This window comes from Podarcis filfolensis, assembly GCF_964270895.1.
Source record: "Podarcis filfolensis genome assembly, chromosome: 1".
Lineage (NCBI taxonomy): Eukaryota > Metazoa > Chordata > Lepidosauria > Squamata > Lacertidae > Podarcis > Podarcis filfolensis.
In genome coordinates this window covers 60,994,339-61,019,005 of record NC_139604.1, presented here as the reverse complement: position 1 = coordinate 61,019,005, position 24,667 = coordinate 60,994,339, and the positions used below count along the sequence as shown (strand labels likewise).

General features: G+C 41.5%; 1 protein-coding gene across 11 annotated transcripts in view; it reads right to left on the bottom strand.

The window, feature by feature from the left end:
* TSPAN4 (tetraspanin 4) overlaps nucleotides 1-24,667 on the bottom strand; it is a 500,953-nt gene that overhangs the window by 42,056 nt on the left and 434,230 nt on the right. For all 11 annotated transcript variants that reach the window (XM_083587764.1, XM_083587762.1, XM_083587759.1 and 8 more), the window contains 2 exons: nucleotides 23,306-23,497; nucleotides 8,471-8,545 (listed from right to left, as the gene is read on the bottom strand). In XM_083587764.1, the coding sequence (XP_083443890.1) occupies nucleotides 8,471-8,545; nucleotides 23,306-23,368 (138 nt within the window). In that variant the 5' untranslated portion in view covers nucleotides 23,369-23,497. The remainder of the gene's footprint in view (nucleotides 1-8,470; nucleotides 8,546-23,305; nucleotides 23,498-24,667) is intronic.

Genomic DNA, 24,667 nt, shown 5'->3' with positions numbered 1-24,667 from the left:
GACACAGTACTCCAGGTGAGGTCTGACCAGAGCAGAATACAGTGGCACTATTACTTCCCTTGATCTAGATGCTATACTCCTATTGATGCAGCCCAGAATTGCATTGGCTTTTTTAGCTGCCGCGTCACACTGTTGGCTCATGTCAAGTTTAACTCTTGGTGGAATTAACTCAGGCCCTCTATGCATACATGTTAAACCTCACAACACAAAATGTAAGGAGCCAATGCAACAAAATGTGGCCAGGGCAGGAAGTAGGGGGTAGATTATTGTCACTATAATTTTCTATGCCAGCTGTTTTGGTTTCTTTTTAATGGTATGTCAAGGAAATGAGGCGAGATGGTAGAAGTAGTATAGTCAAGAACAGAAGTGAAGAGGTTTAAAAGAGAGCCAGAACATGAACTGTGGCAGGCAGCTGGCATAAGGTCTTGAAGAGAGGGATCACAGCTGTGCTATTTAGCCATCATCCCGAAGGGATTTTCTTCTATTTAGAAACCTGTACGTCAAGAAGCATCTTAAAAAGTAGAGACATCACCTTGCCAACAAAGGTCCGTATAGTAAAAGCTATGGTTTTCCCAGTAGTGATGTATGGAAGTGAGAGCTAGACCATAAAGAAGGCTGATCGTCGAAGAATTGATGCTTTTGAATTATGGTGCTGGAGGAGACTCTTGAGAGTCCCATGGACTGCAAGAAGATCAAACCTATCCATTCTTAAGGAAATCAGCCCTGAGTGCTCACTGGAAGGACAGATCGTGAAGCTGAGGCTCCAATACTTTGGCCACCTCATGAGAAGAGAAGACTCCCTGGAAAAGACCCTGATGTTGGGAAAGATGGAGGGCACAAGGAGAAGGGGACGACAGAGGACGAGATGGTTGGATAGTGTCTTCGAAGCTACAAACATGAGTCTGACTAAACTGCGGGAGGCAGTGGAAGACAGAAGTGCCTGGCGTGCTCTGGTCCATGGGGTCACGAAGAGTCGGACACGACTAAACGACTAAACAACAACAACAACGTCAAGAAGACTTGAAGGAGATGATGTAGCCAAAAAGAAATATTTGTTTTGCCCAACTTGTGACATATGCATAGTCACAAAATAAAGTTCTGAAGAAATTGAACCGAATTAGAGAAACCATTAGCTCAGGAACAGCACAAAGACTTTGCATGAACAACGCCCCAGACTTGATCCCTACAATTTCCAGTTAATGAACTTTAGATAAAAGAGACCTCTCTGTGACCCAGAAGTGTTGACTGACGTAACTGCCAGTACTGTGAACAATCCAACATTGATCTGATTCAGTATAAATGGCATCTCCTACCTTTAGGAAACATTAAAGTAACTCTGAAAAATTCCCTAATGAGAAAAGAAAAGGAACTGATGCAAGCTAAACAATCTTCTAGGACTCACTGAGAGTTTTTCATAATACTCAGTACTGCATGTCTCTCTTGTAAAGCAAATAAATAAATACATTAGCTCTCAACATACCGTGAGTATGTTTTGTCCCTACATAATAGCAATCTGAATGCTGAATCATGTTTCATAACAAGTTACAAAGATAGGGTCTGTTTTGTAACAGATGACTTACATATTAATATAAAGATATGTTTTAAGGCACGATCCCTTCAAACTTCATAATCTGCTGATCCAATTTTAACACAGTTTCTGCACAGGCTGCAATAGAAGGGTTAAAGAGGAGATCCCCATGAAAAAGTGAAGTAGCAAAATCTATCACAAATTGATTTGCATTAGTGCAAATCAGCAGACCTCAGTTTCTTACTTGTGAGGTAGTTTTCTTTCGGGAACACATGTAATTAAATTGCAGGTCTCAGGTGCATTAAACTGGGCTCAAAGACCAACTCAGTCCATGTAACCCATCCTTTTAAAAGTCAGAAATGATCAGCGTCTGAAGGGAGATAATCCTTTAAAAACAGAAATGCCAGCTGGAAATAATGTCATTTATGATTTGAGTTGTGAGATCAAGTTATCAGATTAATGTTACGTGAGCTAGGGGAGGACGGGAAGCTTTCTGATTTTTCTGCTTATCTTTCCCAAATGCCAAAAAGTGGCCATCTTTATTTTTCTATTTTATATCAAGGAAGAACTGTGCATAACAACACTGATCAAGAGAGCTCTCTGTGCTGCAGATACCATCTTGATTGCTAGATACATGCAGTACACAAGACACCAACTGAGCCTGATTTATTCATGGTATAAACCCAATTCTCCTTGCTTTGGACGTGAGTGGTAATATTCCAGGCCTTTGAATCTATTTCGCTGAGTTCCATTAATGAGAGAAACTTGGCAAGCCAAATCAAAGTTGTCCTCATTCAGTAGTATTCATCACAAAATAATGAAGAAATAATATTTCCCCCTTCTTGTCAGGAGAAGGTTGGGCACACAAATCTAAAAATGGTATGTAGGGTCCTACCTGACAGAGGACACTTCTCTGTTGAAGTGCTATCAGAAGGCAGCTCTCTATTTAAAGGGCTGTTCTGTACAAGTCTGATTTACAAAAACAAGAACCGTAAAAAGGGTGGAGCGCGCAGTGCCCTATCAATTGGGTATATGGGGTAGGAGAGGGGTAGCACTTCTGGTGGAGGACACATCATGTTCCTTCTGGGGTATTTTGTCCACTTCTGGTCTCCCACCCTGTACTCAGATCTCACCTGTGGCTTCTAGTAGCTGTCAGGTTGAAAGAGCAGCCACAACCTGGGAAACAGCTTCAACTGGCCAGCTAAACCAGGTGAAGGCAGCTGATGGGTCTCAAACCCACTATCTCAAACAGGTCAGATTGAGTGGACAAGACCAATAGTGGGTACAATGGTCAAGAAGGCAGTTTCTGCACAAGCTGTAAAGGGAAATGAGGGGCAGATGGGGCTCATCAACCTGGGAAGGTAGCCCATCTAGGAGAAGGAAAACTCTGATCCTAAACTTCTGCTGCCTTGTGGCTATACTCATTTGTGAGAAGGTTTTGGGAGAGAGATTGATACCAACAACATCTTGTGTGATGTATTTCCTGCCCTTGTTGATGAAGCACAAATTGCCACCTCCTGGGACAAGGAAAATCTGTTTAAATGATGCTTGATTCATTTTAAGGTAAATCCCAGACATGCTATCAATTACAGAAAGAACAGAACCCTTGCTAAGGGTTGAAACTGTAATGCCTGGTATGAATAGCTTCTGTATCTCTCAAGTCCTATAACTTCATTTACAGCACCATCCCTAACCACATCTATTCAGAAGCAAGTCCTACTGAATTCACTGGGGCTTACTCCAAGATAAATGGGGTTAGGATTGCATCCTCAACCAGTGCATTTTGTAATACTTTAGAGTGACATTGAAGCCTAGTGCTCATGTGTTAAACCTACTTCTTGGAAGCACCATTTCAAACTGTCAGCAAGTGGACACTCACACAACTAAGCAAGCTACACACACACACACACACACACACACACACACACACAAAATCTTCATAGAAAACTAGCTATCAGGGTATAATGGACAGCTGGGTTTGAAAAGGTTAACTTGTACTTCATATCTAACCTCCTGGCAGTCCCTCCCTCCCTTCTTTCCTTCCTGAGGAACAACAGTACACATTGCCATTGAAGGCTGACTTTTCTTTCATTCCTCCCTGAAGCATGTCATAGAATCACAGGCAGAAAATACACCAAGTCCTTTGCTGAGTGTCTACAGAGTTAGCAACCTATGTTCTACCAGGAGGGTAGAGATAAGAGTCTCCCATGAAACCACTATTATGTGAAATTACAAATACATCTAAAAGAAATTGTCCCAAAACATAAATCATTCTATTTTCTGACAAAATACAATATTTATAAAGTATAAATGAAACTTACACCAATCCATATAGCCCAAACTTACATCAATGAGAATAATGCATATGACAGAATACTATCTTGATATTTCATTTCATGCTCCAGTGATTTATAAATGAATTCCACTTTTTAATAAACTTGTCTGGCAAATGTCCTTTCTTAAATCTCTTATAATATGTAAGCATCATCAAAAATGCTACTGTTCAAACTCACTCATACCAACTTGATATTGAAAGGGATTCTTGGTGATTTCCATAATGATGCTATAACTTGTCTTGTTATAGCCATTAAACTATTCACTAGTTCAAAATCCACTTGCAAGTTTTGAGCTTTCAAATATTCAAGAGCCACTGTTTTAGGATTTCAATAAATACAATATCTGGCCATACCTTTTATGATCATTTTATTATTTCCATAAAGAAGATAGAACCAAAATATAGCTTAATATCCAGTAGCCCGATATCCTTATGCAATCTAAATAATCTAAATAATGCCTTTTGTTTTCTATTTTAGATACATTTTAAAATAACCTTTTGCCACAATTGTAAAGTGGCTAAGTCACATTTTTAATGGTGCATTCTGGAAAAGATACAATATTAATATTAAAGCCAGAAATTATGCTACAATTGGACTGCATGTAACACAGAGGAATAAATTATCTTTCTTGGTGAAAGCTACATAGACCATACAGATATACATTCTCACCTCTTGCTTCACTACAGGAACCCTGGAGATATGTCCATCTGCCCTCACTACTATTGTTAAGGGCTGTATAGCTAAGGAAAATAATCATTTATCTGAAATTGTACCATTAGCTATTAGGCAGGCAGGCTGGTCAGCCAATGGTAACTAACTCTATTGAGATGGGGATACTAACGGGAGAGCAGCAAGCAAAAGTAGAGGAGCAAATTCAAAGAAATGCTCCTCACCCCACTCGCTCAGCTAACCAATTTGAAGAATATGGGGGGGGGGTGAAACAATAGAACCCCCTCCTTCATCTTTCCATGATACATACTGTTAGAAAAGTTGGGTGCCTCCCCCCTCTCTCTGCCAAGCAGTAGCAAGGTTCCAGAGGGTTCTAGGTGCTCACCCACCATTTGTGCTCCTTAGGAGAACTGAAGACATGTCGGAGACTGTTGTAGCTTTAAGAAATACGATTTATTCTCATATTGACAGCTACAGTCAGCTTGGGCTGTTCCCCATAGCAGTGCAGCACTGGAGTCAAAGACATCTCTCCCAGCCAGCCTTCAGCCAGCCTGCCCAAGATGGATCTCTGTCTTTCTTCTCTCATTCTTTCCAGGACCCTTTTCCTGTGACCTCCCTCACACACACACACCATCACCTTGGCAACCACTGTCTGCCCAGACCCAAAATTCCTCTTAGATGGGCCATCAACACCTTTTGTCATGTTAACACCTCTGCTAGGCCAGGTTAGTTTGCATAACCCAGCTCAGAGATTCCTAGTCTGGCCTAGTTCTGCAGCATGGTTTTTTCATTCATATCACAAATAATCAAAATACTACCATTTATTAATTTCTAGGGTTTAGCCCCCCCCCCCAAAACCCCTCACAACAATACACTGTGTCTGGGCAAGACTTCAGCGTCATAAGCATAATGCAATATAAGATAACCCTAAACCTCATAATGCAATGCCTGAACAGACTACATACTTATACATAGCAATTTGCAACTATTTCCCTCTTTTAATTATGTTGTCTTTGTTATGAGTGGTCTATCACTGATGTAGTCTACATATATATTGCTCTGAACATTTTATTTCCCCAAACAATCTCACTGAAATACCATCTCACCCAGGTCCTTCTAATGGTTTTCATTGTCTTTTCAGAGATTAGGGCAGAGGGGTGTTTGTGAAGTGGGACAGCTCTATGCTTTATTCCCAGTAAACAGCCCCCCTCCAAAAGCACACAGGCTTTGAATCACATAATGACACTATAACTTTCTTCATTATTTCCCCCTTTTTAGCATACCAAGTGTGGTGTTAGCTCTTTTTTATTTTTTATTTTTTGAATACTGCTGCACGCTGTAGAGATCCCTTCATTAATCTGTTTTCTATTATGCACAAGCCTCCCTCTTAAGAGGCAACAGCTAATTCATGAGTTATTACAGCATGTGAGTAATTTAAAATTACCACTGACAATATAAATCATCTGGCATGGTAACTCTGAACGCGCATCTCTCTGGCAATTGGCTTCTTTTACAATGCAAAAAACACAATTCTGGGTCTTTCGGCGGAGTCTCTGTGGTACTGTGACTAACCTAATGGGCTTGGATGTTGAAAACCCTGGGTAAATCACTGCATTTCAGCCAAACATACCTCACAGGTTAGTTACATAATTAGAATCAGCGGAGTGGGCACTGCCCCACCAACCTCAATCTGCCTTCTTATTACCAGCCTTGGAGCAGCCCTGCCTGCCTGCCTGCCTCCTCTTCCTTAGGCTCAGTTTTGCCCATGTGGAACTCAGTAGGGAGGAGGACATGGACAAAACTAGAATTACCTGGCTCTGCCTACCATTTGCTCTGCTGTTGGTCTCTCTGCCTTCTGCTCTACCAGGCCCAATGGGAACCTGCCAATACTGGTTAGAATGAGCTACTCAGTGTGTGTGTGTGTGTGTGGCCAGGAAATTTAAGCATTTTTATCTCATAATTCGCTACATGGGACAAGCAAGCAGGCTGGTGTGGGGGACAGATTGTGTCTTTTTGTTGCCCCATATTTTCACGCACACCAGGTTATTAGGGAACAAGGGGGCAGAGTATTTGCTGAACCTCTACTCTTGACAAGAGAAGCCAGCAACCGGGTGGGGGGAGGTTATCTAGTCTCCATGGCTGGACAAGGAGGGGAAGGTGGGAAGGGAAGAAAGAGGGAGCTGACAATTTAACTTAAAACAAGAAAAGATCAGGAAAAGCACTGGGATTAAGGTTATGAGCACACAGCAGTTTAAAGTGGATTTGATGCACCCCATGTGTGCATATTTTTCGCATCATCTACATGATGTCAATCTTATCCTAGTGGCAACCTGCAGCTTTCTCTCCAATTAATTTGGGTTTTCCCAATCCATGGATAAACCAATAAAATGAGGACAGTGGAATCCAGCAGAACATCTCTTGGTACCCACATATTGGCACACTGAAACACATTGTATGGACTTTAAAAAAAAGTGTGTGCTGACGTTTTGCTGGGTGCCATCTATCACCCTCATGTCTGTTTCCTCATTGCCTGAGCACAACCTAGCCATTTGGTTTTCATCAGCCCAAGAGAAAGCATGCAGCATGTCTATTTTCACTGGTTGTTGCTGAAGGCACATATATATATATATTTTAAGAAAAGCTGTTTTGAACGGAACTGCTCTTGCATCAACAGGAGATGGGAAAGGAAAAGGGGAAATGAAAAAGAAGAACACTTACAGTATCTCAAAATCCCTCTTCTCCAAATCCCACTTCCCATCCCACCTTGGCTATATGTACTTGTTTGTAAAATATATGGTTTTATGCAGCTTTCTGTGTTTTTGGTATTCATAGAGTGTCTGTGGTTTGGAGGTGCCCATGCATCTGCCTACCCGAATTTTGTTTGCCCTGACGAGGAGCTCACTGATGGGTTGCTGCTTCTCTACATGGCGGGGTGGGCACACACAACCCACAGATATGTATTTATTTTTGAAACTGCTGCTTTGTGCAAAACCCATAAATTGAAAAATATGTAAAAAAGGATAAAAATACAAAATTGCCTGCTTTGTTTGAAACATTTGGTGAAAGCTCATTACTGTGGAATTCCATGAACAAAACATCTTTTTTAAAAAAAGAAAAGATGTATGCATACTGCGTGAATACCTACAAAGGGCCTCAGGTTTTGAGAACTTTCAGTGGGCAAACAGCAGTAATTGAGGGGAAGGAGTAACAACACAGAATACATCCTACCAAGCACCACCTACTAGTGTGTACGAGAAACACTGAGAAAGATTTAAACTGAAAGCACTAATGTGCAGATGAAACGTCACAAAGAGGCACAAGGAAAAATCAGATTTGTACACATTAACGCTTTAGTGTATACAAAGCCTAACAGCTACAGTTGCAGTTCTGAATAAATACTGTTTCTAGTCATCTAGGTAGAGCTTGTCTGACGAGACATATTGACAGCATCATCAAAGGAGCCTTCTCTGTTAACAATTCCAACAAAACCAGGTAAAAATTGTCAACATTTACATACCAACAAAGCCCAATTTCTCATTTCCTGGTGAATGTCTACAACAATATCCAATTAAGAAACTTTCACAGCAACATAAATACCCTTACTAATGAACATCTTAATGTGATTACTATCTGCCTTTTAGTGCATGAGTTTTCATCAGCCTTTCCTGATTAGAATTCTCTGTATTTAAATCATAAATGTGTTGCTAATATTTCTGAATACGTCTGACCTTGAACTGAGAGGGAGAAGGAGGGGACCAATGTCCTAGAAGAGCACTTTTGTATTCTGTGTGCACTATTTCTGATATGAGGTGGTCTCTTAAGAAAACATGGTATGCGTGCCAAGGCAAAGGCTTCATGGCTTATTTATATGAGGAAAGGGGGCAAGCAAATTTGCTGAAGGGGAAAGAAAAGAAGAAGAAGAAATAGTTTGACATACCTTGTCGGTGTAGACGAAGAACAGAATCACGACAGTGAGCTCCAGCACAAATATAATTAACAGCATGATAAAAAACTGTCAAGAGAAGAATGGGTGGGAGAGAAACAAAAGCCCAGAGACATCAATATTTGTTTCATCTTCACAGCATATGCATTCATGCATAGAAGGAATCAGACCTAGTTTTCACTGAGGAGGTAAATCTTTGCCTGAATGGTACCATTTCTGACATAGGTGAGACATGACTGATTGTTTCGCTACGTAAGAAAATTGTCTGCGCATAGAAAACTCTTCACACCACACACCCAATTTTCTATGTGTGGAAAAGAACTCAGTCATGTGAGTCCCACCTGCAGGCAGATGCAGCAAAGTCCAGACCACCTCAGTGAGAACTAGGCCAAAGTCACGAAAGTACAGACAATATTATTAGCCTTGTGGCTGAGGTTCATATGGAAAGAGGTCAAAGAATTGATCAGGAGAACCAAGGCTCTAACCACATCAGTGACCTGCGAGCACTGCAGCTATGGGGGATGCTTGCATTAGCTTCAGCAAGAACAGACATTCATTGTGTTTTCACAGACTTTTACCTAGCAGATATTCCATTATCTAACTTTGCAGTAACACTTGGCCTTCTTGTTTTGGAGAAAGGGTGGCTCTCCTCTATGTACACATCTGTGGAATATATTCTCATTCTCTCCTCTCTCTCTCTCTCTCTCTCTCTCTCTCTGTGTGTGTGTGTGTGTGAGAGAGAGAGAGAGAGAGAGAGAGAGAGAGAGAGAGAGAGAGAGAGGCTCTTGGGAAGACACGAGTTTTTTAAACATTCAAAAGTAGTGGAATATTCAGTCCTGAGGCACATTAGAAAATCTCCCAGGTGCACTAAAAACATAAGTGAGGTACTTTTAAAAAATGCTTCTAATATTGGTAGTTGCTGAAATAAAATTGTAGTGATAATGTATCTGAGGGCTATCAAACTAGGATTTTCAGGTAGCCATATGTATATTTCCACTATTAAAAAAACCCCTGAAAATTTGAGGGTGAGGAATAACATAGAAGACTAACAATCTTTTCCTTGCTAGACATTTTCCTATGAAATAACACCTTCCCTGCTGCTTTTTTCCTCATAGGAAATGTCAAGTGCCCTAGAGTGAAGGCCTTTTGGGAGAAGATATATAATGAATTAAAAAAGGTGTTTAAATACACCTTTACTAAGAAATCAGAGGCCTTTCTCCTGGGTATTGTCGGCCAGAGTGTGTTAAAAAAGGACAGAACATTCTTTTTGTACGCAACAACAGCAGCAAGAATATTAATTGCCAAGAATTGGAAAACTCAGGAGCTACCCACTGTGGAAGAATGGCAGATGCAACTGATGGACTATATGCAATTAGCTGAGATGACCGGCAGAATTCGAGACCAGGGAGAAGAAAGGATGGAAGAAGACTGGAGGAAATTTAAGATTTATTTACAAAAATATTGTAATTTGGCTGAGTGCTGAATTGGATGCCAGTGCAGACAATTGTCTACCATTAAATTAGATTTAAGGCTGAATTATATGTCAAACCAAATTAAGATTATTAATTAAGATGAGTTAAATGATAATTTGTTTGAAATTAATTTAATAATGATGTAAGTGTATGCGGGAGGTGTGGGGGAGTCCCATGTAACAATTGAGAGATGTTAAATGGACAATGATAAATGGTGCTTATCTAATATATGCTTTATTTGAAAACTTCAATAAATATATTATAAAAAAAAAAAAAGAAATGTCAAGTGAATGTAGATGGGAAGCAACTGGGAGATACCATATTTTTCAGTGTATAAGATGCCCCCATGTATGAGACACCCCCTATTTTGGGGGATTCCAAATTAAGAAAACACCCCTCAACACTACCCCTGTATAAGACGAACCAAGATTTTAAACCTAATTTTTTGGTAAAAAACAACAATCCCGAGTCTTATACACGGAAAAACACAGTAATTTTGAGCAGGATAATGGACAGAGGGGAAAGGGTTAACTAGTCCCCCCCCCCTTCCACTCAGACCCCCAGTGTCCCAAGACTGCTTCTAGTTAGAAAAAGAGAGAGAATCATGGGAAAGACCGCAGGTCACATCTAGTCTGGCCCTAAAACACTCAGAAGCCATGAGGCAAGTAAGAAGAGCAACTGACAATTGTTTCCAAAATCAGGCCTCACAAGTGTATTACATGATTTTATATGTAGGGGGGAAAGTAATATCTGGGTTTTGCAAGTCAATATCTGTGCTGCTAAGTTTCAGTTGACTTAAAATTTAAATCTTAACCAGTCAGTGTCATTCTATGTTTCTTTCGTCACACTGTGTTTTATTATCCCACCTTTCCTACCAAGGAGCTTAAGAGCAATATAAATGGTCCCCGCCCCCACCCACCGTTCACCATTTCATGCTCAAAACAACCCTATGAGGTAGGCTACACTGAGAGATAGTGACTGTGCCGAAGTCACTGAGGGACTGAATGGGGATTTGAACCCAGAGCTCTTCACCACAGTGGCTCTTACTATTTTCTGCATAATGTCTGCTGTATATAAATGGTACCTGACATAGTCAATTGCTGAATTTGTACTGAAAATGTGATGTGTAGGGAAACTGAACATGATGCAAAAGAATGTGGGGGGAAGGGCAGGAATGGGGACATAAGTGTTTGCTATTTCTAAGCGCCAGCCTCTCCCTAAGCTGCTGCTCAAGCAGTATATGTGGTACAAAGTGAGAAGGATTATTCTGTGTGCGTGTGCTGCATTCTGCAACAGGGGAAGTTACAGGGAAAGGTGACACAGTCCGATTCTTAATTTAGCAGTATACTTTTTTAAGAACATAAAAGCAAATTAGTATTTGGGTCTTGCTGGCTCCTGCTGTTCCTATGCACAGCCCCCACCCCAAGTGCTGCAGGGAATCCTCTCTTGTTCCCACTCTATTCCTCTTTCCTTTTGCAGAAAATAAACCCTTTGCTGCCTCTCTGGTCTTTTTGTTTGTTCCCTAGGGAGCTGCTGTTGCTAAGCAAGCCAATTCCACTTCCATAAAAATAATCCTTGATGATCAACTTCAACGCAGCATTAGACAACTAAGCAGCAGTTAAAATGGCATTACTCTCATCCCCCCCCCCGCTATTCTGATAAAAAAACAAACAGCAGCAAATGCAACTACAGGCTCTTCTGCGTGGCTTGAGAAAAAGAGGCTTTTCAAAGGCGACAAATGGAACTTGTGTTGCATCCAGCTTTCCCCGAATTCAGGGGTAACTGCAGTAGATGTGTATCAAGATCTTACATGCATATTGTTCTTTTCAACATTCTGTGATGTGGGGGAAATGACACAGGGCCAGATTTAGATGAAGTGAGGCCCTAGGCAACTCCACTTGTGAGGCCCCTCCCCTTCCCCCACCCTCACAACTAGAAGAAAATGGAAGAGTGTTATAAACAAAATTGAGTGAGGCCAAGGATGATGACGGGTATTTAAAAATCTACAGTTCACAATTTCTCCTCTAAAGGACATAAGATATTATTGTTAAATACCATGGCGATTTTTTTAAAAAAAATGCATAAAATTAACACTGGAAAACTTTTGCAATAATTGAACTTTGTAAACCTTTTGTGGCCTGGGCAGGCCTGGAACTAGTTCCCATGTCTTGTTCCTCTCTAAGGAATCAAGTTCAGCTTTCATGGCATTTAACATCCTCTAAGGTTAAACTTTGGACCTCTTGGAAGCTTGAAGGTTCCCAAACCTTCTCTGAAGCATCCGTGGAGGCCTCAGAGAGCTCGGACAACTTACTTCCAGGTTACAATCATTCGTAACCCAAAAAAAGTAAGTTGAAGTGTTCGTAACCCAAGGTACCACTGTATGTTGATAATATAATTTTGGTTACTGAGGACAAACAAGATTCTACAAAAAAAGATTGGGTGCAGACCTGGCCAGGACATAGGTGTCCTGACTGTGACAAAGGTGACCTGTGTGCTTGCTTGCTTGCTTGCTTAACAGCTGTTGGAAACTTCAAGGTCCCTGCTCTCCCTTCTTATGGCCTTTGTACTGGGCCTGGAGACTCCAATAGAGAGCATTCCATGTCAAGAAGGAGGGCAAGTGGGCACTCTATCAAATGACAGGACAGGAGTTACATGGAGCAGGGCCTTTTCACTGGTGGTGCCCATTGTATACCTCACTCTTCCCAGACCTGCTCTCTTTTGGCCTGTATTTTGGAGCTTTATAATTTAGGAAGACTTTGGGAGAACTGGTTGACAAGTCTTATCAGTTGCTGACGTATGAGCGAATTTTATTTGCTGCTATTCTGTGCTTCTGGTGCACCAGAGTTGGCTAAGATGCCAGAAGGGATACAATTTATCCATTATCTGCACAGCAGGGGGTGTTCAGTAAACAGCGCAAAGGCTAAGCTGAAGCATTCCCTGCTGGTTACCTGCTTTCAGCAATAGGGGTCACTGTTTGGTAGTACCCAATTGGTTAGCTGTCAGATTCTAGAGCTCCCTATTGGTGGCTCTTAGGTAATTCACAAAATACAGAGTGCATTCATAAAACACAGTGTACGTTCATAAAGCAGTAACATAAATCTCCATAGCTACATATTGGGTGTATATTTCAGCAGTTGAACATACAAGTTTATGACCATGCTGTAGTGTAATGCTTATGCAACTGTGAATAAAAGGTGGCTGGGCTCATTGTCTCGGGGTTTGGGGGGGAAGAGGTGACAAAACTGATTTCCAGTAAGTGCCCCCCTTTATTTCCATAACAAGTCCTCGAGTCTGTACTCTGAATGGTGACACCAGGGACCTAGAAGGTGCAGGGCTTGTCAGTCCAACCCCTGTACAGTCTCATCAGGGCTGACCTTAAGGCAACTGGAGCAATTGGGCCAAATTGGGCCCCGCAGGCCGCTCCTAAGGGGGCCCCTGCACCAGGGCAATCTTGATGGATTTTATTTATATCTATAAGATTTTGCAGACTTTGGCTGTGAACTGGGGCCCTACAAAAACAAAAAAAAATCAAGTTGCACCCCCACTGCTTCAAATTAGGCCCCACTGGCTAGCCCTGAGTCTAATAGTTGCTGGGCCTGAGTTGCCCTGCCCTTGCATGAAGTCTTGGGTTTACAATTTTGGGAGAGGGGAGACTGCGGCACTGGGGAAAGGGCAGGCTGGTAAGGCCCCCTAGATTTAGAGGCCCTAGGCTTCAGCCTACTTAGCCTATACATAAATCTGGCACTGGATATGAGGCCGTGTGCACACTAACCAATTGTAGTTTTTTTCCTCAGTTATGTCCTCAAATTGCTGCTCTTAATCTAGATTGATTCTGCTGTCCACAAAGGGTGGTGTGGTTTGCAAATATGTGTTTGAACTCCTTTCCCTTGATTAGGTTATTCATGCATTTCCCTCCCTGTACAAGTCCCAGGTGAATCAAGTGACGATTGTGAATTTGGTATATGCCCACTCACAATGTAACTGGGCAGGTGTGGATATGCACACATACACACACCTTTCAAGTCTGCCTACATCTTTTTTTTTTCAAATAGGCATACATAAAAACATTCAATCTAGATTGTGTGTGAGCTACCATTGATTCTAGAATAAAATGCCATATGTATGCAACCTAAATCAGAACCATGAGTGTAGGGAGCAAGGAGCATATATTTAAAAGAGTTCCAGCTGCAGGCCAACTTCCCATTTTATGTTCTTTCATATTTGTATGGCAACTTCCATAGCAGGCACTGCTGACCCTTTATCCCAATTTTAAAATGCTATGGAAAGTACAACACCACCTTCCCTCGAGAAGCTGCATATGTACTAAGTAGCTAAACAAAAAACCACTAGTAAATCCAGCCACTTCTACCCCTGTTCATTTTCCTAAAACCCACCCTTAGAAACAGCCTCGTCTTTTGTTATGCTCTAACATGGAAATATATGCAGGTTATAAGGCTAACTGGAATGGGCCAAAGCGCAATGAAGACTAGACAGGCTCAGGGCATGGACCACGACAAATTCTTACGGTTTGCTTTCAAGTAAGCTTCCCAATTCAAATGATAAATAAGGAGGAGAATAAAAATGCACTTTGCTGTGGTTCAGTGGGACTGCAGGCTGCTGATATAAGAAAGATTTATGCTTTGAGACAACACAATCCCAATGCAAACCATCCACACAGAAGCTCATAAAGAAGATTAATCTTACATTGCAGTGAGACATATTTCACCACAGAAGTTTTCCATGGCTAAGATGGTATCTAGAGAAGTTTGCTGAGGGAGTACCTATAGGCTAAGAATCACTATGCTGGCGGTTTTTTTTAAGCCTTTATATGCTACGATTCTGTAGGAGCAAGGGGAGGAAAATGAAGTAGTTTATACTGCAACTTCCTACTACTTTTACAACAGGGTTCCTTCAAATTACATTGCAACCTTGAGTCCTGCAAGCCTCTTTTCTTCCCACAAGCACTTAATTTTGGCTAGTGCAATGGCCTGGTTTACATATCATCTTAAGCAGCAACTAACCATGGTTTCCCATAGGGTTGGGGTATTGTTTAGGAGTTTTTGGTTGTTGTGGATGTTATTTTTTTTGTATTTTATTTTTAGATCTTATGATTTATGTGGAAATTGTTCAATTTGGTTGTGTACTTTTTTGATGTATTTTATTTATTGTTTATGACTTCTTTTGTTATGTTTCTAAGTATGTTGTAAGTTATGGAAAGGCAGCATACAAATAAAATGTTGGTGTCCAAACCAGTAGTTGTGGTTCACTGAAACCTTGGTTTACTGAACCATGGTTTCACCAGGGTTTATTGAAACAAGGTAGGATCATTTACCACAGGTTGGAGTTGATTCATTTCAAAGAATAAACCATTCTTAGCACGTGCAATAGTTTGTCTGAGTTTAGAAGTAATGAGGGCGAAAAACAAAGTTGAAAGAGAAGTGAAAGGTGGAGGACAAGAGAGGGGGAGGAGTGCATGAGCCTGGAGCTTATGTATGTAATTCTATGGTCTAGGGCTTAGTGTTATGTGTGAATGCAGTCAACAACTAACATTATTAGTCACTTTTATTTCAGTGATTGCATTACTTTAACACTAAATTGAAAGCAAACAAAATCTTAGCAATTTTGGACCAGATTGAAAGAGGAGGAGACGCAGAGCATATTAATCATATGACTCACACTCCTGGTTGACCAATTGCCACTGCAAACATAGCAGACAAGTATTGTGAATTACAGAAAATAACCTCTGTCATAGGGCTTTGTTTGACAGTGTCACAACTTAGTGATATCTATTGGGGGGGGATGGGAGGGAGAGCACTGTGAAAGCTATTACTGCAGGGGACTGTCGCTTGTCTGCTGCTAATTCTGTGTGCCAAGTGCTTGGCATATGTTTGCCTCCAATGTTTGCTTCCCAGATCAAACCCTTATTTTCAGACTAACTCATTTTTAGATCCCCGCCTTGCCATATTTCCTTCCTTCCTCCATAAGGATGTTGTTTGTGTTTTCATTGCAATTTTCTATTTTATTTTAATCTTTGCCCTCTCTCAGTCTGCTTGTCTATATTTCCTAACCATTTCCCTACCTTAGCGGATGGTGTTTCTGAAGGCTATTACTGGGAGGATATTGCTGGGGTTCTCCTAATGGCCTGCTCACATGACAGACTGTTCCATGCAAACAAACAAAACTGGATGATAGGGAAAATGGTTCCAACTTAAGAGTGGGAGTCAACTAAGCTTTACTCAGAGTAGACCCACAGACATTAATGAACATTACTAAGTTAGGCCCATTAATTTCAGTGGGTCTATCCAGAATAAAACTTAGTTTCATACCACCCTTATTATGCAATCCTAGTAAGCCGTTTTCCTTGTGTACTAAGTTTCTATGTGGAGAGATTATTGTTAGTATATTTAACACCATTATTGTATGAAGGGTCAGACATGTCAGTTCCCTCCTACAGGCTGAAGTGCTCAAGCCAAGACAGTTTTACCACATCCTCTGCAATGTGTAAGATCTAGATCAGTAACTAGCCAGATGTTATTGAACTCCTGGTTCCATCAGCACTGACCACATTGTCTATTCTGGAGCCCAACAAACATCTGAGGGCCACAGACTCTACACCCTGCTCCAGATTATTGGTACTCACTGAGAATTACACATGTCCTTGGCAGGTATGCAAATATCTCTTATTGTTGGACTTGGTGCATTATGGCTGGTGGTATAATACTAGAAGATAGCAGGGGGGGACGCACATAATTGATGTGAGGGCTGAGTACAGTTCAGGATGTGTAGCATACTAGACAATATGTGATAGCTTAAGGTCTATAGCACTTGCTACCAGTTTCCAGAAGAAAAACACAGTTTCTAAAACGCAAAAGACTCATAAATCACAGTTTGTGGTTTTTAGTGGGTGAGTCCACCACATTCTCACTTGGGCATCCCACATGAATCATTTTATATTATTAGTTTAGCAATCTAGAGGGGGGAAGCGGTCCCTAGAACTGTATGTCAGACAGCAGATTTAATTGGCATTTTATGGCATTTTCTGTATTTTATGACTTTTGGAAGAAAACAGACTCCAAATCAATAAAATGTCATAAAATACCAAAACCACAGATCTCTGTCATATTCAACGCATGCACTCAATGCAGCTTTAGCTACTTAGCCACAGGCACAGAACACCGGAATGTTAATTCAAAGAAAGAGAGCACTAACTTTAGCATCCCCTTCATTACTAACCTTCCCTGGGACACAAAGGATCTACAGATTGCCATCATAAGCCCTGACCTCATTGGGCATACAAGTGTCGCGCCATCTGCTTCTGAACGCAACCAGCTGTTGGGGCTAGATAAGTAGCACTCAGAGTACATTTCTGTGCCATCTCAAACATTTAGCCATCCAATGTGGCTAAAGGAGGTCAAGAGACACTGACCCTTGGATTCAACAGCCAGCTATATGCTTCTTCAGAAACCACAGGTCTTGGATGCCAATACTGCAAAAATGAGGATTTCAGAGTGGTGTGGAATATCTGCTCTAAACAGACAGCACCACTGAACTTTAAAAATGTAGGCATCTTTACTGCATAAAGCAGCAAAGAACCCTTTAAGAAGATTTAGTGGGCCAGATGCTAAGCAAGAGGAAGCTGGCTTATTTCCTAGACTTTAATGGGGGCTCTAAGAAGTCGCAGCAGCTGAGGAGCCTCCTGTATAAGGAAACCTTATAGCTGTTTCACTTAAATGCCAAAGCAGATACATATATAGATCTTGAACCTGCAACCTCCCTGGGTTATGTAACTCACACTGCAGTTAATGAAAGAGCCAGGTTTGAATCATAGTTATAAGAATGCAATGCCTCACAGCAAGCAAAGTATGTGAAATAAAAAGGGTGGGGGAAAGGTATGGCATGCAACTAAATAACCGTGACAGCGCAATGGGACTTTCCCCCTCCTCCCGTAATGCAGGCCCTGCATGACCCCTCAAATTCGGAGGGCACACGGGGGGGGGGGAGAAAGGGAGAGAGTTCCATTGTACAAGGAGAAATCCTTGCACTGAAGGAACTTAGTGCTATGTTGAATACAACCCTATATCTCTGTGTGATACACTGGTGTAAAGTAAGAATAAGGCTTTCTTAGGAAATGCAGGCAGCTGATCAGAGGGAAATGTGTTAGCCAAAAGTTAAGCACAATGCTCCCTTCCCAGCAATGCAATATAGGCAAGCTCCAGGCCTTACAGTCAGAGACAGGGCTGGCCCAAGACATTTTGCTGCCTGAGGCGAAGGACAAGATAGCGCCTCCCTCCCTACAGAAGCCACTGGACTGGCAGTTAACCCTTACACTAGAAACAGGATAGCATCCTGCACCATACCTGAGGCAATGGATCAGGTTAGGGCTCCCAGGGCAGACTGTGTGGCAATGGCTGGGGGTGTGTGTTCAGGGCTGACACTGCCAGTCAGTGCAGACAATACTGAGCTAGATAGACCAATGTTCTGTTTCAACATAAGGCAGATTCCTGTGTTCTATGTAATACGGAGCAGGGGGGCTGCTCAGATCCTGCTTGTTGGCTTGCTTCCCATGAGCATCTTGTTGGCCACTATGAGAACAGGATGCTGGACTAGATGGGCCCCTGGTCTGATTCAGCAGGGCTTATTTTTATGAGAACCTCTCTTGCAAGCAGATAAGTCCCCCTCAAAAAGAGTCAAGAAGGGATTGGTGACTGGCCCACTGAAAATTGCCATTAGCACCGTCCACTATATTTTCCTGAGAATTTCTTTTTGCACACCCGGTTCTCCTTCTGTCCGCAGACTGCACAGGTTGCCAACAACTGACTTGCTCTGTCCCAAAGAGGATCCTGTGCCTTGTTAGAAGACCCGACAATTTGAACTGCTCTTCGAATCCTAGCTAAAGGTCTGATGTCCCCATATGTTATTCAGGTCAGCTAAAAATAGATTGAGGAAAGTTTAACAGGGAAAAAAGGGTTTATGTCTAAGGGTTATGTCTAGGGTTTTAGATCTTAATTTACATCTCATTGTCTGGGCCTTCAGCAATGGCTCTGCCTACTAATTAAAACAAATGAGAGGAGCATGGTGTGGGGAGACCCTCTGGCTTTATCTAGGCTCTGAAAAATGAACTTCAAATAATTCCCTTTGTAAAAGAATAAAGGAGAATGGAAGGGAGCTTGGAAAGAACTCAGCAAGTGAGAGGGGCAATTAGTACTTTTCAATCAACAGGCAATGAAGAGGTCCATCTACAATTATCCTCAGAAAGAGCCCTGCTTTTTCTCCAATTTTCTCAGTGATAGAGCACCTGCTTTACACGCAAAAGGTCCAAGGTTTAGTTCCCAGCATGTAAATCTGGGAAAGATGAAACCCTGGAGAGCTGCTGCCTGTCACTGTAGACAATACTGATTTAGCTGGACCAATGTTCTTTCTCAGTACAAGGCAGCTTCCAATGTTCAGTCTGGTTGGGGGGAAACAACAGCTGTAGGACCATCACCTTCATTCTCCTGGATATGCTGGTTTCCTCATGGAGGTCGTAGGAGCCAAAGATGTGACTTCCCCCACCTGCATTCTAAAGTGCTACACAATCCAGAAAAGACTTCGGTTTCTTCGTCCACTTGAGTTTAGAAGGACCATAGCTCAGTGGCAGAGCGCATGGTTTGCATGCCAAGGGTCTCATGTTCCCCCCTCTGTATCGCCAGGTAAGTCTGCAAAAGACCCATGTCTGGAAACTTGGAAAGCTGCAGTCAAGCGGTGTAGATTATCTTTTGCTGATCTGTTTTGGGACTCCAACTCTCAGCAGTCCAACATGGTCAATAGCCAGACAGGGTGGGCAAACAGGTGGGGATTGACTGGGTGAGAAGGGATCATGTTGGAAGCCTTGAAAGAAGCACCAGTACACCCCTTCCCCAAAAGGCCATCCCTAGACCAAGAGGTACTCAACAACTATAGGTCAGTGATAAATATCCCCTTCCTTTCTGGTAATTCAGGAACTTAAGAAGCTGCCTTATGCTGTGTTGGACCCTTGGTCCATCTATTTCTGCATTTTCTAAGTGGACTGGCAGTAGCTCTCTGGGGTTTCTGACCAGCCTTGTTTGGAGATGTCACGAGACTGAACCTGGAACTTTTTGCATGCTCTGCAAAAAAGCCGGAGCTCTTTCACAAAGGACGCCTCTTGCCAGCCAACTGACTTACAGATGTCACCTCCTTCCCAACTCCTGTCTCAAGCCATTAAAACAACAGAAGCTGAAACACCAGACAAGGATCAATACCTACAACTTTGTGTGGGAAAACTATGGACAGAAAATCATTCACAGGACAATCTCTTACCATTCTCCCTCACATACCTTTTAACATCTCGCTAGTCAAATTCCCTGTCACTGGTAAGAGTTTTGGGCGTCAGTTCTTTCAATAAAGCTGGAAACAGAATGCTTTTTAGAAGCCTATTTCAAGTACATTTTCTTCTTTCCCCCCTTAATATATAGGCCTGTCACAGATGAGACTCTGAAGCTTGGGCACCTTTTAAAAAAATGACACCTGAAAGCCAATTCACACGCCTAGTAGACTCGCGGTGCTTTTCTTTTCTTTTCTTCTTCTAAATTCCAGCTATGACATTCCTTGCTTATTGCGAGTAGGCCAACACAAGCAGAAAATAAAAATAAATGCTCAGTTTGAATGTCACAGCCAAAACATATTGAGGTGATTTGAAGAGGTGTGCAAAAAACCCAGTTTGACGATGGAACCAATTTCCTGGGCTGGTGGGGTGGGTGAGTGCTGTCAGACCTGTTGGGGCTGCTTTAGCTTTGGATTTCCCAAGTCAGTCAGGGAGCTGGGTCTATGTTACTGTATACAGTTCTATCCTATGAAAACTGGAACCAAACTGCTTGTGGTTAACAAGTCAGAATCCATATTGCTATTTTGAGGCCATTTTGGCATATAAGTGCACAGGGCTGAGCTGCACAGGGCCTTATATGTTAAGGAAGACACAAGAGCTACCCACCCTGGAAGAGTGGCAGATGAAGGTGACGGAATATATGGAATTGGCGGAAATGACTGGCAGAATCTGAGACCTGGGAGAAGAGTTAGTGGAAGAAGACTGGAAGAAATTTAAAGACTATCTTCAGAAATACTGTAAAATTAATGAATGTTAAAATGATGTTGGATTGAAAATAAGTGGCATTAGCAACAAAGTTAATAAGAATATGCAAAAATGAATTGATAATGGATCAAAATATAGAGTTATAATATGTTAAGATACAGAGTTAAGATAAACGAAAGAGGGTAAGGATTTGCTGATTTGATTATTTAAATGGGAATACAAAAAGGGGAGGTGTGAGGAGGCCAAGGAAATAAGCTAATGAGTTCAAAGTTACAAAAAACGGATTTGTTTTTAATTCTTTGTTAACTATTTGTCTTTTGTATTTTGTATTTTTATTCCTCTTTTTTCTTTTTCATGTATTTTTCTATGTTCTCTTTTTTGTATTTTTTTCTTTTTATATGACTTTTTTCATTTTGTAAACTTATGTTTGTAAAACTTCAATAAATATCTTTTATATATATATATATATATATATATATATATATATATATAATGTTAATGCCAACATGTATTAAACATCTATGTAGTTGGGTTTCACCAATGTACTTAATGGTATCCCTGGGGATTTTCTGAATACATTTGTGCAGGGCGCAAAGCCCCACACTGATGTTTTCTCACTGATGTAAAAGCCAGCAAAAAATAACAACCCACTGTCCACATACATAGGCACTGCACACTATACGAGGCACAGGAGGACAAGATGACAGCTTTCCTCTCCGACATGGCAGGGTACAATTTAAGGTGTGCCGTACTTCAAGAAAATCAAGAAACAATGGGAACAAAATTGCCTCTAAGCTAACTTTCTTCTGCCTCTCATTTTTAGCTTTCAGCCTGCTCTAAATTGTGCTGACTGGAATGATTTAATGGGAATGACTGCTCCAGAATGAAAAGTAGCATTCAGTTCTGCTCACTGCCCTAAACTTTAACAAGAGGCAAAGGTTGCTAAGCAGCTATTTCAAACATGAGAGACGTGAGGATCACCCAGATCACAAAGGGGACAATTCAGATCACTTGCTGTGTACTACTGTCAGCCCCAAAATCATAGAAAAGTAGTTTTTCATTATCTATGACTGAGAAAGTACTTGTCCCAAACTCCATATGATTTTAAAAATGAATTATGAACAAAATATCATAATTGCATAAAATACACAACAGAAAACAGAAGGAACCCTCGTGAAACCCCGTCTCATTTTGGCTCTCTAACACTACATGATATGTGTGGGCATCTACACATTGGTGAGTTATTTCACCCAATGCCTTTTTTTCTAAAAAAAATGTTTAGGGGTACTCTCATTTTGTCTGAGACTCAGGAAACACTGTGACAGGAAATGAGGCCGCCATCGGGGGTAGCAACGTAACTGACGATTCACCGTGCTAGAGAAGAAACTACGGTATTTTTTAAAAAAGAATTCGTTTCTTCTCCCGTTAGATTCACAAAATGTTTAGGTGTATATGTACCCCTGTGTCCCCCCAGAAAAAAGCACTGATTTCACCTATTGCCACACTACCACCCAGTTCTGATGATTATATAAACTATGATTAATGCAACTGAGAATGAGCCATGTTAATTCTTAAACTCCTAATCCTCTCTCCTCATCTATATGTGAGAGGCGAAGACTGAAGGCTTCCACTTCCATTTTAAGTGCAACCCACAGCTCTGTATTATGTTTGAATCGGGGGGGGGGGACTCTTTTAAACCCTCACTCAACTTGCACATTCTTTTCTTCCATGACCATTCCAGGAAAATTATTAAAGTATTTCATATATTTGATAGTTAAAAGCAAATCATAGCTAAGAACTAAAAACAGGACAACCAGCTCTACAGGACTGCCATTTTTATCTTTATATTGGTGATGGCTATGGTTTATCAAATAAACAAATAACAATGTTACTGATGTGCTCCCACTTGCATCTTTAAATGTCTAAATTTATAATTTTTTTCATTGTCTAGCTCAAGGGTTAAGAGCCTTGTTTTAAGTTGCCATTTTGCAAGCTAGGTGGCTCTCCTAGATGCACATTGGCATGTACCACATCATCCATAACTGCTTATTATGTATCTTGAATGCCATTCATAATCAGTGCATATGTCTTACCCCAGACAAAAACAGTTGGCTATTTCCAGCATATGGTGTTGAGGTGACTGTACAATTAGAATGCACAGTACCCAACATTAAGAAAATGCTGTGCATCAATTCAATATCAACACAAGCAGCCAGAGGCCACAAAGCAGGATGCAGGTAGACAACGGAAACACCATTATGTTATACTCACACTGAGCAGGAGGCACTTGTTTTCTTTGATGGCTCCTATGCACCCCACAAAGCCAATGATCATTACAAAAGTCCCTGTGATGATCAGCAGATTGGCAGCTGACAGGGAAGGGAAGGAAGAAGAGAGGGTAGCGAAGTTCCCTTGGGTAACTGCTAGCCATATGCCAACTCCAAGGATCCCACAGCCTCCCAGCTAGGAGAAAAAAACAAAACAAAAGGAGACATAAGATTAGACAGTTGCACTTCCAAGGAAGCTATTATCATAATCATCACCACCAGTATCCTTCATTATCACTAATAGCAGACGTAGCAGTATCTAAGAAGCGCAAAATATAGCTGTAATTAGTTTTACAGTTATGCATATTTCTATTCATCGAAATCACACAGTGCACATAGCCTGGTAGAGTATCATCCATTAGGACTGATGCACAGTTATGCTGGGTACATTTATGAACATAGTAAGCGAGAGACTCTGATCCCTTAAAGCCTTCACATGAAAGAGACAAGGGAGAAAGAACGAGCAGGAGGTATGGAAGTGTTGTGATCACCCCTCTCACAGGCAAGATATGGAAATTTGGACTAGTCTCATGAAGAAAGAATGCCACACAGCTGGGATTGGAAATTAAGCCCAAGGATTTCGACAGAGTGCTTTTGCTCAAATTGACATTTTTTGCTTAAAGGACATGCACACACTGAGAGAAGCTAATGAAGTCTTGGTGTAGCTGGAGACTAAAAGAGAGTCGCAAAATAATGAAGGCAGTTCAGATATTTGGAATTTCAAGGCAATAACCAGCTGCAATCTTGCTCTCTGCTGTTGGCAAATAATGCACAGATCTTTCCTCTATTATTCATTTCCCAGCTGAGGTGTGTGCCAAGGACAGCCATATTCTCAAAACTGCTCAAGGACTGGATTCCGTCCCATCTCATTTCCAACAGGAGGTGTGTCTTCAAGGAACCTCCATTGTGAGACTCCTGGGGAATCCAGTACGATTATCCAAATCATATACTGTGTGTGCAAGATATAGGGCTGGTGATAACCTTGCATTGCAAGCTCCCCTACCAGGAAATAAGAAAGCTGCTTTTCAAGTAAGAGATGGTACCACAGGCTCATGCTCTCGATCTGGTTGTGGGGAGAGTATCATGGATGAGAAAAATGTGGGCAGAGAGCAAATGTGACTTTTTTCCAGACACTCATCAAAGGTAGCTCCACATACAGTACATTGGAAGGCTTGCTGTAACCATGGCATCTGTCACCATGGCCAGAACTACCCTCTTCCATGAATGGGCACAATTCGGATATCACTTAACCTGCACAAAGGCACTCCTGGCCACAATGCCCAACTGGACATCCAGGTTCAAGACT